The sequence below is a fragment of the Scyliorhinus canicula genome, unplaced genomic scaffold, assembly GCF_902713615.1.
Source record: "Scyliorhinus canicula unplaced genomic scaffold, sScyCan1.1, whole genome shotgun sequence".
NCBI classification, from domain to species: domain Eukaryota; kingdom Metazoa; phylum Chordata; class Chondrichthyes; order Carcharhiniformes; family Scyliorhinidae; genus Scyliorhinus; species Scyliorhinus canicula.
In genome coordinates, this window is record NW_024055744.1 from 346,593 (window position 1) to 364,896 (window position 18,304).

The 18,304-nt window shown below is 49.5% G+C and overlaps 2 protein-coding genes across 3 annotated transcripts in view; one reads left to right on the forward strand and one right to left on the reverse strand.

Annotated features, from left to right (window-relative positions):
- LOC119960858 (zinc finger protein 850-like) overlaps nucleotides 1–18,304 on the reverse strand; it is a 196,003-nt gene that overhangs the window by 167,228 nt on the left and 10,471 nt on the right. Inside the window, exons 2-3 of one of the 2 annotated variants that reach the window (XM_038788447.1) lie at nucleotides 11,789–11,986; nucleotides 7,948–9,367 (exon numbers count right to left, since the gene is read on the reverse strand). In XM_038788447.1, coding sequence (XP_038644375.1) covers nucleotides 7,948–9,367; nucleotides 11,789–11,816 — 1,448 coding nt within the window. In that variant the 5' untranslated portion in view covers nucleotides 11,817–11,986. Of the gene's footprint in view, nucleotides 1–7,801; nucleotides 9,368–11,788; nucleotides 11,987–18,304 lie in introns of those variants that run through there. The other variant, XM_038788446.1, reaches the window with a different exon arrangement.
- LOC119960883 (leucine-rich repeat and immunoglobulin-like domain-containing nogo receptor-interacting protein 1) lies at nucleotides 13,803–17,619 on the forward strand. The gene is given in 4 exon segments (XM_038788471.1): nucleotides 13,803–13,816; nucleotides 14,985–16,131; nucleotides 16,238–16,643; nucleotides 16,646–17,619. Coding segments are annotated over 4 exon segments (1,839 nt in total). The 3' UTR covers nucleotides 16,918–17,619.

Here is an 18,304-nt window from a genome sequence, read left to right on the forward strand (position 1 = left end):
GCTGATGAATCTTTATTTATTTTAATCTTAAGTTTATTTTGCTCAAGTCTACTAATCAAATAACTAAAGACCTGGCCGGGGATTCCAGTCCTGCTCCACGTGGGAAAACCAGGAGACTTCTCATGTCCAGAACAATCACAAGTGCAGGAAGTGACATCATCTGGAGCAGCAGGAAGCAAAGGGCAGTGGTGGAGAGGTATGTTTGTGATTGGTGGAGTATTTCCAGTGGGATTCTAGATTTCCCAGGACACGATTCCATGCTTGCTGAGTTCTATATCAATGCTTTAGACTTTAACATGGGGACAGGATTAAGTCATTTGCGGTCCTCTTTTTGACAGTGAGAAAGAAAGCTGCAGACTTTTATTATTCATTTATGGGAAGTGGACTTCACTGGTTGGGCCAGCATTTATTGCCCATCCCTAGATGCCCTTCAGAACCTGGCGGGGAGTTTCCTTCTTGAACCACTGCAGTCCTTCAGGTGTAGGTACACCCACTGTGCTTTTAGGGAGAGAGTTCAAGGATTTTCTCCCAGCGACAGGAAGAAACGGTGATATATTTCCCAGTCAGGGTGGTGAGTGACTTGGAGGGGAGTCTCCAGGTGGTGGGGTTCCCAGTGATCTGCTGCTCTTGGCCTTCTAGATGGTAATGGTCATGGGTTTGGAAGTTACTGACTAAAGAACATTGGTGAGTTACTGCAGTGCACCTTGTAGGTGGAACACATGGCTGCCACTGTTCGTCAATGATGGATGGTTTGAATGTTTGTGGAAGAGGGAGCTATCAAGCGGGCTGATTTGGCTGGATGGTGTTAAGCTTCTTGAGTGTTGTTGGAGCTGTACTCCAGGCAGGTGAAGAGTATTCCATTACACTCCTGACTTGTGCCTTTTAGATGGTTGACAGGCTTTGAGGGGTCAGGAGATGAGTTACTCACTGTAGGATTCCTAACCTTTAACCTGCCCTGGTAGCCACAGTATTAATATGGCTAGTCCAGTTCAGTTTCTGATCAATGGCAGCCCCCCTCCCAGCCCAGGATTGTTGATAGCGGGGGATTCAGCGAAGGTAATGTCATTAAATGATGGATAGATCCTCTCTTGTAGGAGATAAAGAACAAGAACAAAGCAAATTACAGCACAGGAATAGGCCCTTCGGCCCTCCCAGCCTGCGCTGATCCAGATCCTGTTGCCTATTTTCCAAGGATCTACTTCCCTCTGTTCCCCGCCCACCATTGCCTGACACTTGTGTGGCACGAATGTAGCTTGCCACTTATCAGCCCAAGTCTGGATATTGTCCCGGTCTTGCTGCATTTAGACATGGACTGCTTCATTATCTGAGGATTGGCGAATGGTGCTGAACATTGTGCAGTCATCCACAAACGTCCCCACTTCTGACCTTACGCTGAAGGCAGGTCATTGATGAAGCAGCTGAAGATGGTTGGGCTTGGGACACTACCTTGAGGAATGCCTGCAGTGATGTCCTGGAGCTGAAGTGTTTGGCCTCCAACCACCGCAACCATCTTCCTTTGTGCCAGGTACGACTCCAACCAGCGGAGAGTGTTCCCCCTGATTCCCATTGAGTCCAGATTAGCTGGGGCTCCTGGATGCCATACTCGGTCAAATGCTGCTTTGATGTCAAGGACACTCTCACCTCACCTCTGGCATTCAGCGCTTTTATCCATGTTTGAACCAAGGCTGTAATGACTGCAGGAAGACATCAATAGACTGATCAGCTGGCCAGAAAAGTAGCAAACTGAGGTCAATCCAGAGAAGCACGGGGTAATAAATACATTTGGGGAGGACAAACACGGCAAAGGGAAAGAATATGAATGGTATGATAGTGAGGTGTAGAGGGACAGAGGGGTGTAAGAGTGCATGTCCACAGATCCCTGAAGGTGACCGGAGAGGTAGATGTGGTGATTGGAAAGGCAGAGAGGATACTTTGTTATTCACGGGTCATAGAGCACTAGAACAGGGAATATTCCCAGCAATTTCTATTGGAGGAAAGACCTGAAACCCCTCTCGCCACAGATGCTGCCAGAGCTGCTGAGTATTTCCAGCATTTTCTGTTTTTATTATAAGATCAGGGAGGTTATACTGGAGCTGTCCAAAACACGAGTTAAGCCACACCTGCGTTACTGAGTACAGTTCTGGTCACCACATTACAGGAAGGATGTGTTCTTACCAGAGAGGATGCAGAGGAGATTGACCAGGATGCCGACACAAATGGAGAATTTTAACAATGAGGAAAGATTGGAGAGGCCGAGGTGGTTTTCTGTGGAACAGAGAACGCTGAGGAGAGATTAACTGAGGTGTTTAACATTCTGAGGGACCTGGATAGAATGCATAAGAAGGATCTATTTCATTAACAGATCAATAACCAAGGGGGTATAGATTTAAAGTAATTAGCAGAGGATTGGGAGTGGAAGGGGGATAATGGATCTCTGTGTCTATTCGGAACCCTGGATATGCGTTACCCCTTCTCAGCTCCCAAATAACAGAGGTCAAGTCTGTGCTTCTTGGCAAAGGCCAGTTGAACTTTATTTGTCAGCTGTGCAACTGGGAAACTTGTTTTTAATACAAAATTTAGAATCAACAACTAGCCCTGCAGCAAGCTAGTCAGATTAATTGTCTTTCGCGAATACAGAAGTTGAATTTTCATTCAAATCATAATACGCCAGATAAAATAACTGGGTAATTGCGATTAGCAAAGCGAGCAGGAAAGGTTTCAGAAATATAGATGGAGTGAGCAAGAAGAGAGACAGAACAGCGCAACAGAAGCAATTTTCCATTCCGGTAAGTGATTCTTAAGAGAATTGTAATCTCAAAGTCTAGCCTTCTTTTTACTGCTGATTGGCTTTAACTAATTTATAATTTATCAGTTCGACCAAAGTTTCTGTCCATCAATTTAAGAGATATAGGTATTTGAATATGTTGGTGGAATTTTCCCATTCCATTACTTGCCAATTTTCCAAATTATCGACACCTGCATCTCAACATTAATTAGAAAATACACAGCCTTCAGGGCATTATGACCTCACACTGTCTATTACCATGGAAACAGGACTGCCCGTGCTGGAAAAGCAGCAGCAGACAATGGGGTCTTTTAGCTAGTTGGCGTCACTGACCTTGCTTGTCTCAGGCAATTTGCAAATGTTAAAATCTCGGTTGAATGAAAGAAAATTAAAGTGTATGATCTGGATTAACCCTTAACGGGTTTCCAGCTATTGTTGCACTCAAATTATGCTTAATGAGTTCTCATTTAAGCCTTTTATCTTTATCATCTATAGCTAACTAGAGCCAATTTCTATCAGTCTCCCCTTTTGATTCTTCTAAAGAATAATAAGATGAATCAAAATAACAAATATAAATTAAGGAAGAAATGCAACAGGATAGAAGTAAGCGCAGAGAGGAACGCATTCACTTTGTCTTTCATGGTTCACTTGTTTGAGAACAGCCTTCAGCACTGGAGCGGGCAAAGCTTTGCAAGTGTGACAAGCATTCTAGAGGTATTTTATTCAAAAAAGTGATTATATAGTACAAGAACAATTCAGTAATAATGGAAGCTGATTATATAATTGCAGTAATAATTTGGTAACAATGCAACAGTAATGCAGTAACAACAGTTCAATAGTAGGAGCCTTCTTCAATGTCATGGGCTGGTGGTGCAGTTGGACCACTATGACCCACTTTGATTGTTGGGGCATTATGGGTAGCCATACATTGGCCAATGCATCTGATTGGCAAGATCACTACGTAATTGGCAAGCCCAAAAATGAAAAATAAGAGAAATCCCTGAATGATGGAAATTCCTGTGCCGCCCACCCATCCAGAGAGCCATCCCCAGAGTGGTGTCAGAGGGTTGGTAAAGTTTCCTAACGTCTTCTGGAATATGTGCTGACAAGCTTTTGATTTCTTCTGAATTATCTGGGATGTAGGGGAAATACTCTGCACCAATCAGGGCACAGGTACCACCTTTCTCGGCCAGCAAATAGTCAAGTGCCATCCGATTCTGTAAAGCCACATTTTAAATGGCCAGCATCTGGGCTGAAATGCTACTTAGGGCTCAGGCAGTGTCATTGGCTGTTTTCTCTCAGGCTGCGGCCAATTTAATGTATTCTCTGGTCAGTACGATGATGCCATAGGCAGGGATGAGAGCAGAAAATAATTTCTCAGCCCTGTGATCTCACGTTGAGACCTCTTGATGATAGCGGTGGGTGAATATTTCTCAAACTGTGGCATGAGTGTCCATGTTTTGGGTCTGTGTTTATAGCATCGGCTAGGGAAAGGGAAAGGGAATGACGGATGAAGGGGACAATTAATCGTAAATAGAATGCTCCTCTCCAGCTCACTGGTAGCTAAGGGTATGCATTATTACTGCAGATGTAATAGGTGCCATTATATGTAGAATATTGGGCAACCACTTGTTCGGACCAACGTTCTGTAAAATTTGTCCCATCGGTGCGATTAGGTAGCCCTTTAAAGTCAATGGGATTCTCTTCATGTCCATAGACCACAACCTTTCTTGTGTCATGAGTGCACATTTTACTGGCACTCACATCCAAATAATATTCACATTTACTGTATCCTGCATTCCATGCTCTATGATTATAGCTGAATATATGGTCCCAGTATGATTATGACCAGTTGGGAAGGTTACTTGGGGTGGTTTCTGTTTCTGATTATAGACATGTTGAAACCATCCCTTGAGTGTTTAATGGGTGGCCTGCAGATCGCTATCTCTTAACCTCATGGTTTATCATTTCTTTGGTTCTGGCGTCTCCACATTGGGGAAGGTATTGTCGTGATTTTGGAAAATGTGCCTTTCTGCCATTTGGGATAAAGTAAAAGGAACAGGCTGTAGTGGGATACCTGCTTGGGAATTGGTCGGGATAGAAGAAGACACCCAGCACTTAGAGACGTTAAAGTCTCTGGCATAGGTATAGGACATGTAAAGGAACGTGTTAACATTGAACTCCTGGGTAAGGCTGCTGGGCCAAACATGGAACTGAAAATCAATATTATGGCAAACATTTTTACAGATTCTGAGTTTAGAACGTGCGCTTCACATGTGACGCGTGAATCCATGATTTATTTCCTTGGGAGTTTCACGGCTGACTGAGTTGTGAGTAATATCTGGTAGGGGCCTTCCCACTTAGCTGCTAACGGTTCGCGCTGAATTTCTTTTACGTAAACGGATTTGACCGGCACCAAGACGTGCCCCGGCCCCCCCCCCCCCCCCCTCCCCCCTCCCCCCTCCCTCAGGAGGATCGCCCCATGCCGCCGACACCTGACAGCATTTGTTATGTTTTGACAATAACTGAGTAAAGCATCACTCATCAGATGACAATCTGCCTTTCTTAAGTCAATAGTTCCTGGCAGGTACATGGGTCTGCCAGTCATGACCTCAAATGGGCTTAGGCCTGTGGTTCTGGTTGGGGTTGTTCTGAAACAAAACTAGTGGTAAGGCTTGAATCCAATTCCTGCCTTCTTGGTTGTATTTGGACAATCGTTCTTTTAAAATCTGGTCCATGTGTTCCACTTGTCTTGATATTTCTGCATGACAAGGGCAGTGTAGATTCCAATCGATGTTCAGTAACCTGTACACCTCCTGGCAAACAGCACCTGTAAAGTGGGTTCCATTGTCTCGGTTAATGATAGGTGGTACTCCCCATCTGGGAATATCGTCTTTGTGTAGGACTTTGGCTGTATGGGTGGCTGTAGCCCTCCTGATTGGAGCAGCCTCTCCCCATTTCGAGAGGTTATCCACTACTACAAGGATGTCAGTGTATCTTTGACATGTAGGAAGGGTGATGTAATCGACCTGTTTGTTCTGGAATGTTGCTGCAGGGGCAGGAGCTTTTAGCTGAGGCATTGATGTCATAGGTCCTAAGTTGTTCTTTTGACAGGTTGCACAGCGGTTTGACACCAATTGTGTATGTTTTTTGAATCCCGTGCCACACCAACTTTTCTGGAATCGAGCCATCATCTTTCCTGGGGCTAAATGTCCCCATGAATGGATCTGTTGGGCCAGAAATGGCATCAGTGCCTGTGGGGCAACTGGTTTATCCGTCTGAACTTGTCTCCAAATATCATCATCATACCACTGGATACCTGAGTCTAACCATGATCATTTCTTTTCTTGTGCAGTGTCATGTTGCATTTCACGTAGATCTTGTAATAAATCGGTCACTCCCAATTTGTAGATGTGTCTTGGTTCTGCTGAAGAATCCCACTGGGAGGAAGCTTCCTTTGCTACTCGGTCTGCAAGGGCATTTCCTTGTGCTTCTATAGAGTTGTCTTCAGTATGGGCCTTACACTTTAGAATGGATACTTCCTTTGGCAAAGCTATGGCTTCTCAGAGGTCATCATTTCAGTGGTGGGAGTCTAGAACTCGCTGTCTGACAGGGTCATAGAAGCAGAAATCCTGATCACTTTAAAATTAATGTCTTGGATATCCAATTGAAGGACTGGGACATACAGGACAATCGACTGAGATCTGCAAAATGGGATTAAGCTGAATAGCTCCACTTCAGCTAGCACTCACACGATGGGCCAAATGGCCTCTCTCTGTACCAGAACTTTGCGGTTTTTACTCTGAGAGTTGGAGTTTGTTTCTGATGATAATACCCTCTAAGGGACTGGAGTTTAACATTCTAGGATATTGGTGAAATAAATCAGCTGCTTTAAACACGATGTAGATTCTTGTCTTTCCCGCCTGAGTGTTTAACATCACCTGGCTGGAGTTCAAAAAGGACAATCTCACTTCATAGAATCAGAGAATTTACAGTGCAGAAGGAGGATATTCGGCTCATCGAGTCTGGACCAGCCCAAGGAAAGAGCATCCTACTTAAGCCCACGCCTCCACCCTATCCCCGTAACCCCACCTAACCTTTTTGAACACAAAGGGCAATTTAGCATAGTCAATCCACCTAACCTGCACATCTTTGGAGTGTGGGAAGAAACCGGAGCACCCGGAGGAAACCCACGCAGACACGGGGAGAACTTGCAGACTCCGCACAGACAGTGACCCAAGCAGGGAATCGAATGTGGGTCCCTGGTGCTGTGAAGCAACAGTGCTACTGTGCTGCCCTTGCATCCAAGCTCCCGGATTGTCTGTCTTCTCTCTGGGTAAGATTCTGTTTGTCTCTTGTATTCACCGCTGTGACAGGGCGGAGACCTGATGGAAGGGATTCAGACATGAAAGTTCTGGGGGAAATGGGCAAGGATTTGGGAGGTGACAACATGTTGAAATAGTTTGGAGAGGAGAGGGAGGTTGAAGATGAGGCAGTAATTTGTAAGGATGGCAGAGTCATGGGTTTGTTTTATTGAGGAGGGGGTGATGATGGCAGATTTGAAGGACAGACGGACAGTACCTGAAGAGAGAGAAATGTTGACAATATCCATGGACATAGGGTAGTTGGCTGATCAGTAGCTCAGTGGGAATAGGGTCGATGGAGCAGGAGCTGGGTCTCATGGACAAGATGAGCTCTGAGAGGGCATGAGGGGAGATGGGAGAGAAACTAGAGAAAGATGTGGGTTCAGGGCTTGGGAAAGGATGAAATTTAGACGCAGTTTGGTCCGGTGGGCTCGTGGAAGGGAGGGAAGCAGCAGAGGCAGCTGATCGGATTGACTCAATCTCAGTCACAAAGAAGCTCCACAAGCCCCTCACACCTTGTTGGAGGTGAGGATGGAAAAGACAGGGGAGAGCGAGAGTATTTCAAAAGGAACTAACTTGTGTCAGAGATATTAAAAAGTTTCAGCACACTGCGTATTTAACACAAATCTAATTTATTTGACTTTTAGCCAGAATATTAGCCCCTGTAAATGGGCTGGAGTTTGTTATCAGCAGAAAGAGACCCAAATGAACATGGTTCAGTCCTGAATGTGAGGAACACGAAAATTAATTCATTGTGGTTACTGGTGGCCCCGTTGGTGCTGCTGCAGGTTGGATGACTGAGTGAATCCCTTCCCACACTCTGAGCAGGTGAATGGTTTCTCCCCAGTGTGAATTCGCTGGTGCCTCTGCAGGTCATATGATCGTGTGAATCGCTTCCCACACTGGGAGCAGGTGAATGGCCTCTCCCCAGTGTGAATTCGCTGGTGCTTCTGCAGGTTGGATGAATGAGTGAATCCCTTCCCACACTCTGAGCAGGTGAATGGTCTCTCATCAGTGTGAACTCGCTGGTGACTCAGCAGGTTGGATGACTGAGTGAATCCCTTCCCACACTTGATGCAGGCGAATGGCCTCTCCACTGTATGAATTCGCTGATGTACGATGAGCTGAGATGATCGTCTGAACCCAGTCCCGCAGTGAGAGCACCTATACGGTCTCTCGTCAGTGTGAACACGTTGATGGTACATCAGATTCCTAGAATGTTTATAGCATTTCCCGCAGTCTGGACATTGAAACGGTCTCTCCCCAGTGTGAACTCGCTGGTGTGCCGACAGAGTGGATGACTGAGTGAATCCCTTCCCACACTTGGAGCAGGTGAATGGCCTTTCCCCAGTGTGAACTCGCTGGTGACTCAGCAGGGAGGATGAATCACTGAATCCCTTCCCGCACTTGGAACAGGTGAATGGTCTCTCCCCAGTGTGAACTCGCTGGTGCTTCTGAAGGTTGGATGACAGAGTGAATCCCTTCCCACACTCTGAACAAGCGAATGGCCTCTCCCCAGTGTGAACTCGCTGGTGACTCAGCAGATGGGATGACCGAGTGAATCCCTTCCCACACTTGGAGCAGGTGAATGGTCTCTCCCCAGTGTGAACTCGCTCGTGTCTTAGCAGGTGGGATGACCGAGTGAATCCCTTCCCACACTCAGAGCAGGTGAATGGTCTCTCCCCAGTGTGAACTCGCTGGTGTGCGGACAAAGTGGATGACTGAGTGAATCCCTTCCCACACTGAGAGCAGGGGAACGGCCTCTCCCCAGTGTGAACTCGCTGGTGCCTCAGCAGGTTGGATGTATCACTGAATCCCTTCCCACACATGGAGCATGTGAATGGTCTCTGCCCAGTGTGAATTCGCTGGTGTGTGGACAGAGTGGATGACTGAGTGAATCTCTTCCCACACTTGGAGCAGGTGAATGGTCTCTCCCCAGTGTGACTGCGTCGATGAGTTTCCAGCTGGGATGGGGAAGTGAATCCCTTCCCACAGTCCGCACATTTCCACAGTTTCTCCTCAGTGTGACTGCATTTCTGTCTCATGGGGCCCGATGACGTGTACGGGTTCTCCCCACTGTGAACGATGCTTTTTCCTTCCATGTTCAAAATCCAATGATATTCAGGATATGATAAATTGAGGGCTCTGTCAGATCCTGATGTGATGCTTGGTTTGAGTTTCTGGACTTTGAAGCCTCCCCTTCGAACGCCCTGTGAAACTGATTTAAAACAGAAAATAGAGAGTGAGAGAGAACCCACAAAAACACAAAGGCAGGTTGTGAAATTGAGCTGAATGAATCTGGTCATTCGTGGGGCCGGCACTGGGAAAAAGTGACCATGAAAACTGCTGGATTGTCACAAAAACCCAATTGGCCTCTTTAGGAGAATAGAGGAAGAGGTGAAGAGGGATTTTGTATATTTACAAGACATATTAAAGAGAATAGATGGAAAGCAAATTTGATCGAGCTTCATAAACAGTAATATTGATTTTGAAACAGGGAAGCCAGACTTCCGGTGGCACAGTGATTAGCTCACTACCAGACGGATGAGCCCAGCTGAGCAGCAGTTACTCCTTCGGACTCGATAGATCCAGAATCGAACAGCGGCCACTGTTTCTCTGACCTAAGCCGGGTGCCCGAAGTTAAGTACAGGTTGTCTTAGTCAATAGGTGTAGTTAACTAGTAGTGTTTATGTTGCATGACTAATAGTTTGTAAATAAAGTAGCCGTGACCTTGAACTAACTAACTGGTGTTTGGCTCTTTGATCGATAGCCGATTGAACCTTGTGGTGGTATCATTTGATACCCAGCGACTCGAAGCACTAGAATATAGATAACATAGAAAGGGCAAACTCTCTGATTGCCATAATTGGAACAGACCCACAGAAAGGAGTAAAAAAGTAAAAGAAGAAAAGGCAACAATTTGATTGGTTGATTGGCCTCCTTCTGTACTGAAGGAATTCTATGGTTCTAAGACTCCATTTGTCAACAAACTATTCGTCAATAATTTGGTTTTCTGCAATTTTGATTAGTCGCCTCAGATTGAATCAAGGCATCAGAAACAGGAACAGGAGTCAGTAATTCAGCCCATGTTCTAACCATGAGAGGATATTTTGAAGCCAAAGAGATGTTCTGAAGCATCAACACCAGGATGTGTAAAGAAATAGGACAGGAATCTGTGTCTTTGCTGCATCATCAACAGTTCAAGGGTCAAGCATTGCTTCCTGAGATTGGAAGGTAACTCACGTAGTTCCCACATTCCAAAGAGTCAGGGAACGACACGCCCCTCAATCACAGGGAAGATGCTTGAAGGATCCAAACTGATTCAGTTTCTGATTACTGGGGTAGAGAAGGAGCCATTAGAGATTCTCGAATGGCTTCTCAAAAACAAGGTCATGTCTTAATAATAACAATAATCTTTATTGTCACAAGTAAGCTTACATTAACACTGCAATGAAGTTAGTGTGAAAAGCTCCTAGTTGCCACATTCCGGCCCCTGTTCGGGTACTCAGAGCGATAATTCAGAATGTCCAAATTACCTTGGGACATGTGGGAGGAAACCGGAGCACCTAGAGGAAACCAACACAGACATGGGAAGAACGTGCAGACTCCAACAGTGACCCAAGCCAGGAATCGAACCTGGGACCCTGACCCTGGACATTCTGGATTCTCCCGAACAGGCGCCAAATGTGGCGACTAGGGGCTTTTCACAGTAACATCATTGCTGCGCTAATGTAAGCCTACTTGTGACAATAACGATTACTATTATAAATAAATCAAATTAAAACCTGGGCGAGGGTCACATTCAGGGGAAGATATTAAAATGGAACCACATACAGATAAACTATATCAGTATTTACTGACAATTCCATTTGAATCACTGTTTCTGGTACCTGACACCTCAACTTGATCCATCACATCAACACTTAGACTAACTGACTGGGCTGAGGTCTGTCTTGGATAAAAACCCGAGGATCACTTGTCATCACAGAATGCTAGAAATTTACAGCACAGAGGAGGCCATTCAGCCCATTGTGTCTGTGTTGGCTGAAAACGGTTTATCCAATCCACTTTCCACCTCTTGGTCTGTAGCCCTGCAGGTCACAGAAACTCCACATCAGGGTGTCTTTCAATGTGATGAGCGTTTCTGTCTCTACCACCCTTTCAGACAGAGTTCCAGATCCCCACCACCCCCCTGGGTGAAGAAAATCCTCAATTCCCCCCTAATCCTTCCAACAGATACTTAAATCTCTGACCCTAGGTTAATGACCAGCCTGTTAATGAAATAGGTCCTTCTGCCGTCTGATCCACTGCATCTGGGACACTCATGATTTTATGCATCTCAATTAAATGTCCACTCAGCCTCCTCTGTTCCACAGAAAACAATCCCAGTCGATCCAATCTTTCCTCTTGTTAAAATTCCCCAATCCTGGAAACATCCAGAAAAACCTCTTCCGTCCTCTCTGCAGGAAGAATGTGATTGTACTGGAATGTGATGACCAGAACTGTACTCCGTACTCTAGCTGTGATATAACTCATGATTTTAGAATAACCATTCTGTAACCTTCAATGTGATGGAAACTGACAGCTGCAACCTGTCAGTATTTGAAAGATATTTACAAATAATTTAAGAGTTTCTTACAGTTGGGGCCTTTCTCTGTCCTGTCCATTCGAGGTGTTTGATAACAGCCTTTCTCCTGTGAATATCTAGCTGGAGTTTTGGGACCTGATGTGTTTCCTTGTTCATCTTGTTGACTCTAAACATTGAATCTTGTGGTTCAGACACCAGAGAATCAAACTCCCAACAACAGATTGTCTGTTACTGACTTTCTTAACAGCTCTGCAATAAAACAGACAGTCAAATCCTTACATGGTTCTGGTCCTCAGTGACATACTTAAATGATCAGCTTTAGATGTAATTCATATATTCCACAGGAAACTAAAGCGCTTCCTGCAAGCCAGAGAGTAAGGGAGTGAATCTGAACCGTGTCCCTGGGAAAGGAGCACCCTCGGGGACCAGTCATCTGCCTTTCACTCGGGGACTGGGACCGAGCCGCAAACCACCCATCAAGGAAGCCCACAAAGCTGGCCTGGCTTTCAAATCGGCCTATGGGGAGGTATATTAAGCCCGCCTCCACTCATAACACCAATCGCAGCTGGAAATCGGAGTAGGAAATCATTAACCAGTCGCTGTGTGTGCAGGAAATCATTAACCAGTGGCTCTGAGTGCGGGAATTCATTAAACAGTGAACTTTGTGTTAATTTTCGGAAAACCACTTTTACTTGGAATTATTTTTCCATGGAAGTGGATGATCAGCCATGATCATATTAGAGAACAGAGCATGCTCAATGGGATGAATGGCCTGCTCCATTCTTATGTACCTGTCCTGGGAGTGTTTGATGGTGACAGTGTAGAGTGAGCTTTACTCTGTACCTAACACCGTGCTGTACCTGTCCTGGGAGTGTTTGATGGGGACAGTATAGAGTGAGCTTTACTCTGTATCTAACACCATGCTGTACCGGTCTTGGGAGTGTTTAATAGGGGCAGTGTAGAGGGAGCTTTCCTCTGTATCTAGCCCCGTGCTGTACCCGTCCTGGTAGTGTTTGATGGGGATGGTGTAGAGGGAGCTTTCCTCTGTATCTAGCCCCGTGCTGTACCTGTCCTGGTAGTGTTTGATGGGGATGGTGTAGAGGGAGCTTTACTCTGTATCTAACCCTGTTCTGTACCTGTCCTGGGAGTGTTTGATGGGGACAGTGTGGAAGGAGCTTTACTATGTATCTAACACCATACTGTACCTGTCCTGGGAGTGATTGATGGTGACAGTGTAGAGTGAGCTTTACTCTGTATCTAACCCCGTGCTGGACCTGTCCTGGGAGTGATTGATCGGGACAGTGTAGAGGGAGGGAGTTTTACTTTGCATCTAACCCCGTGCTGTACCTGTCCTGGGAGTGTTTGATGGTGACAGTGTAGAGTGAGCTTTACTCTGTATCTAACCCTGTGCTGGACCTGTCCTGGGAGTGATTGATCGGGATAGTGCAGAGGGAGCTTTACTCTGTATCTAACCCCGTGCTGTACCTGTCCTGGGAGTGTTTGATGGTGACAGTGTAGAGTGAGCTTTACTCTGTATCTAACCCTGTGCTGGACCTGTCCTGGGAGTGATTGATCGGGACAGTGCAGAGGGAGTTTTACTCTGCATCTAACCCTGTGCTGAACCTGTCCTGGGAGTATTTGATGGGGACAGTGTAGAAGGAGCTTTCCTCTGTATCTAACCCCACGCTGTAACTGTCCTGGGAGTGTTTGATGGGGACAGTGTAGAGGGAGCTTTACTCCCTGTCTAGCACGTTGCTCTGTGTAGATGAATGTGGGTCACACTCCAGCTTTTCACACTTTGAGCCGGTGTTTTCTCTTTCTGCCCGTGTTTATCCATGTCAAATGTTTAAATATTCAGGAGGAACAATGTTTATGATGAAACCCGATCAAGCCCCTCGTCTGGAGCCTCAGCCACAGGCTCCAGCTGGTGTGTAAACTGTAACCAGATCCCAGCAGGATTAAAACAAGCTGACAAGCGGCAGTAGCTCCTTGTACAGCGAAAGCTGCTCCCGGACCGTCAGCAGATACAGGACCGAAGAAGACCCTCAAACTCTTCACCATAAATATGAAGCTTACGAGGTAATCACGATTTTCAGTCAAATATATTCAATCCCTCCCATCTCTCTCTGTACCCCGAAGCCCGCCATTGCATAGAAATTTGGGAAGGACACAAAGGTGTTTGTGGGAGCGAGGTGAAGCCACAAGAGGGGATGATGATGTGGGGGGATGTTGTGGAGGGTAGTGGAGAGGGTCCGGGAGGGAAGGTGGACAAGGCTGTGTCATGGGGGCGGGGTGGGGATTCTGGAGAGGATCCAGTCCGGGACGGGGGGTTCTAGAGGCCCCGGGGAAGGTACTGAAGAGTGGGGGAGATCCCCCCTCAGTGATGGGGTCTATGGTGAAGAGAGTCAAACCACAGAATCCCTACAGTGCAGAGGGAGGCCATTCAGCCCATCGGTTCTGCACCGACCCTGTGAAAGTGCACCTGAATCTAGGCCCACTCCCCTATCCCCGTAACCCCACCCATCCTGCACATCTCTGGAGAGTGGGGTGGGGAAGAGAACCTGGGATGGAGAGACTGTCGAATACGTGGCCCAAAGGAGAGGGGCTGGTGGTGTTCGGGACACCGGGGATCCCGTGTGTGAGGGGGCTCCTGTGGGTGTCTGGGGAAAGGGGTTCCTCTGCGCGCGGGCGTTTGTGTTTGTGGGGAGGTGGGGCATCCTGTTTCTGGATGTGTGGGGCGGGGGGTCCTGTGCTCTTGTGTGTGTGTGTGGGGGGGGGGGGGGTGGTCCTGTACTGTCGTGTGTGTGTGTGGGGGGCCCTGTGCTGTTGTGTGTGTGTGTGGGGGGCCCTGTGCTGTTGTGTGTGTGTGTGGGGTGGGCGTCCCGGGGTGGGGGGGGGGGGGGGGTGGGGAGTGTTGAGCGGACGCCTGGGGGAGGGGGTCGTGTGTGTGTGTGCGGGGGGGGGGGGTGTCCTGTGTATGGGCCGTGGTGTCCTGTGTGTGGGTGTGTGTCTGCGGGGAGGTGTTCTATGTGTGGGGGGAGGTGATCTGTGGGTGGGGGGGAGGTGATCTGTGGGTGGGGAGATGTGTTGGTGGAGGTGTGCTGTGTGTGTGTGTGTTTGTTTGTAATGGGGGGGGAGGGGAGGTGTTCTGTGTGTGGGTGTGTGTGTGGGAGAGGTGCCCTGTGTGTGGGTGTGTGTCTGGGGGTCCAGCTCCCCTCACTGACCCCCTGTTGTGTTTGTTTTGCAGGCCAGGGGGCAGGACGCTGTTGCCGGTGGTGTGGCCTCCTCTCCTCCCCCTGCTCCTCCTCCTGGGTCCGGGGCTCGGCTGCCCCTCCGACTGCCTCTGCTGGAGCCCCAACCGGACGGTGAGCTGCTCGTCCCGGGGGCTGGAGGCGCTGCCGCGGGGGATCCCGGCTGGCACACGGGCGCTGGACCTGAGCGGCAACCGGCTGGAGCGGCTGGACTGGGGCCCGGCGCGAGGCCTGAGCCGTCGGCTGGAGGAGCTGGAATTGGGCCATAACCGGCTGCGGGAGCTGGAAGCCGGCGCCCTGGGTGGCCTGGAGCGGCTAAGGCGCCTGGGCCTAGGCCACAACCTCCTGCGCTACCTGCAGCCCGGAGCCCTCCGCGGCCTGGCCGCCCTCCACAGCCTGGAGCTGGCCGGCAACCCGCTGCTGCTGCTCAGCGATCACACCTTCCGCGGCCTGGCCGCCCTGCGCACCCTCAGTCTGGGCTCCCCCGAGCTGGCCTGGGCCGGCCCGCAGGCCTGGGCAGGCCTCAGCGGCCTCAACCAACTCACCGTCCGCGGCGCCGCGCTGGCCTGGCCGCCTGGGCCTGTCCTCTCCCCCCTCCTCAATCTGACCGCCCTCCGCCTGCTGGCCTTTCCCAAGGCCACCGCCCTGCCCGGCCGCCCCTTCCAGGGCCTCTCCCGTCTCCGCCTGCTGGAAATCGACTCCTGGGCCTCACTGGCCCAACTAGGCCCCGATTGCCTCCTGGGCCTCAATTTGGTCTGGCTCTCAGTCACCCGCTGCAACCTCAGCGACGTTCCCTATGCCAGCCTGAGGACTCAGGCCTACCTGCGCTTCCTCAACCTCTCCCACAATCCCATCACTGCCATCCGCGGAGCGCTGCTGCAGCATGTGACCCGCCTGGAGGAGCTGCGATTGGTGGGCGGCCGCCTGCGCGTCATCCATGACGCCGCCTTCCGGGGCCTTATCTACTTCCGGCTGCTGGACGTCACGGCCAATCAGCTGGCCAGCCTGCCGGCCACCGCCTTCCGCTCGCTGGCCTCCCTCCAGAGCCTGGGCCTCGGCCTCAACCCGCTGGCCTGCGACTGCCGCCTGCTCTGGATCGTCCGCCGGCGCCATCGCCTCCGCTTCCTGGGCTCCCAGCCGCCCGCCTGTGCCTCCCCGCCCGCCCCTCCGCGGGCGCCGCCTGCCCGAGGCCGCCGGCTCCCTCCCTGCCAGCACCTTCAGCTGCCGCCGGCCCCGCATCCGCGACAAGAGGCCGCAGCGGCTGCAGGCCCGAGAGGGCCAGACCATCACCCTGCGCTGCTCGGCTGACGGCCAGCCGCTGCCCCTCATCCTGTGGCTCAACCCACGGCGCCAGCGGCTAGGCCACCCCGAGGCTGGGATGGGCCTCCCCGGGGGCCTGGGCCTAATAGCCGAGGACCAGGGCCTGAACCCCGAGGACCGCGGCCTCCTCCCCGGGCGTCCGGACCCCAGCCTGCCCCCCGCGCCCCCGCTCCTCTCTGGCCCCGCTGTGGGCCGCAGCCGCCTCCTGCCGGACGGCAGCCTGCAGATCACCTCGGTCCGCCGCATGGACTCCGGCACCTACCGCTGTGTGGCCCGCAACGCCGGCGGCAACGCCACGGCCTCAGCTTCGCTACAGGTGCGGCCGCTCTCGCTGCAGGAGCTGGGACTGGCTGGGCGCTCCGACTCCCGGGCCAAGGCCGGCCAAGGCCCGGATACCCCTTCGACACCCACACGCTGCTGGTGGCCACCACCATGGGCTTCACCTCTTTCTTCACCGTGGTGTCGCTCTGCTTCACTTTACTCTTCATCTGGAGCCGGGTCAGCGGGCCCATCAAACACAACATCCATGTCGACTTCGTGCCGCACGCTGGCGGGGGCGGCGGAGGCAGCAGCGGGGATGACGCCAAATACAACATGAAGATGGTCTGAGGGCTGACGTCACTGTTCCTGAGACGTCACTGCGACCCCATCTATGCCTCAATTGCTAAAGGACAAGTGCCCCATATGCCTCTTTCACCATCCTATTAACCTGCCCTTCCACCTTTAGAGATCTATGGACAAACACGCCAAGGTCCCTTTGTTCCTCAGATGTCACAGTGTCAGGCCGTTCATTGAATGCTTCCTTTTCAAATTACTTCTTACAAAGTGTGTCACCTCACATTTTTCAGGGTTAAATTCCATCTGCCCCGTTTCTGCCCATTTGATCATCCTGTCTATATCTTCCTGTAACCCAAGACACTCAACCTCACTGTTAGTCACCAGGCCAAGCTGTGCGTCATCCATAAAGGTAACGATTCTACCCCACACAAAGTCATCTATGGCGTTTATATAAATGACAAACAACAGGGGACCCAGCGCAGATCCCTGTGCTAACCCCACTGGACACTGGCTTCCAGACACTAAAGCAGCCGTCTGTCATCACCCTCTCCTACAGCTAAGCCAATTTTGAATCCACCTTACCATGTTACTCTGTATCACATGTGTATTTGTCTTCTTTATAAAGTCTCCCATGTGGGATCTTGTCAAAGGCTGAAATCTGTGTAAACTACGTCACTACCACCATCAACACACCTGGTGTCAATCAATCAATCAAAATTTGTGAGGCATGACCTCCCGCTGAGCCATGCTGACTATTCCTGATCAAACCTTGCCTCTCCAAGTGGAGATAGATTCTCTCCTTCAGAATTTTCTCCGATAGTTTCCACTACCACTGACGTGAGACTCACTGCTTTGCAGTTCCCTGGCTTATCTCGACAATCTTCCTTAAATAGTGGGATCATATTAGCTGATCTCCAGTCCTCTAGCACCAACCTCATAGCCAAAGAGGAATTAGAAATTTGGGTCAGGGCCCCTGCAATCTCGCCTCCCACAGCATCCTGCAACACAATTCGTCCAGACCTGGAGATTTTAAGCCTGCCAACACTTCCAATGCCTTGGCACTCCTTCTGTCAATTCGCTCAAGAAACTCTCGATCTCTCTCCCCGAGTTCCATATCTACCTCCTCATTCTCTTGGCTGGAGACAGATGTGAAATATTTGTTCATCACCCAACCAATGTCCTCTGAAGTTTCTCTCCATTTAAATAATAAGTTGTCTTTTTATTCCTCTGACCAAAATGGATAACCTTAGACTTATGCATGTTAATTTCCATCTTCTCAAATGTATTCTGGAAGTCCAAATATCTGGCTTATTACTTCAAACAACTCCAAACAAATGAGTCAAACACAATCTACCCTTCACAAAACCACGCTGACTGATGGATTGCGGTTTGACTTTCCAAATGTCCAGTTACTACTTCCTCAATAATGGATTCCAAG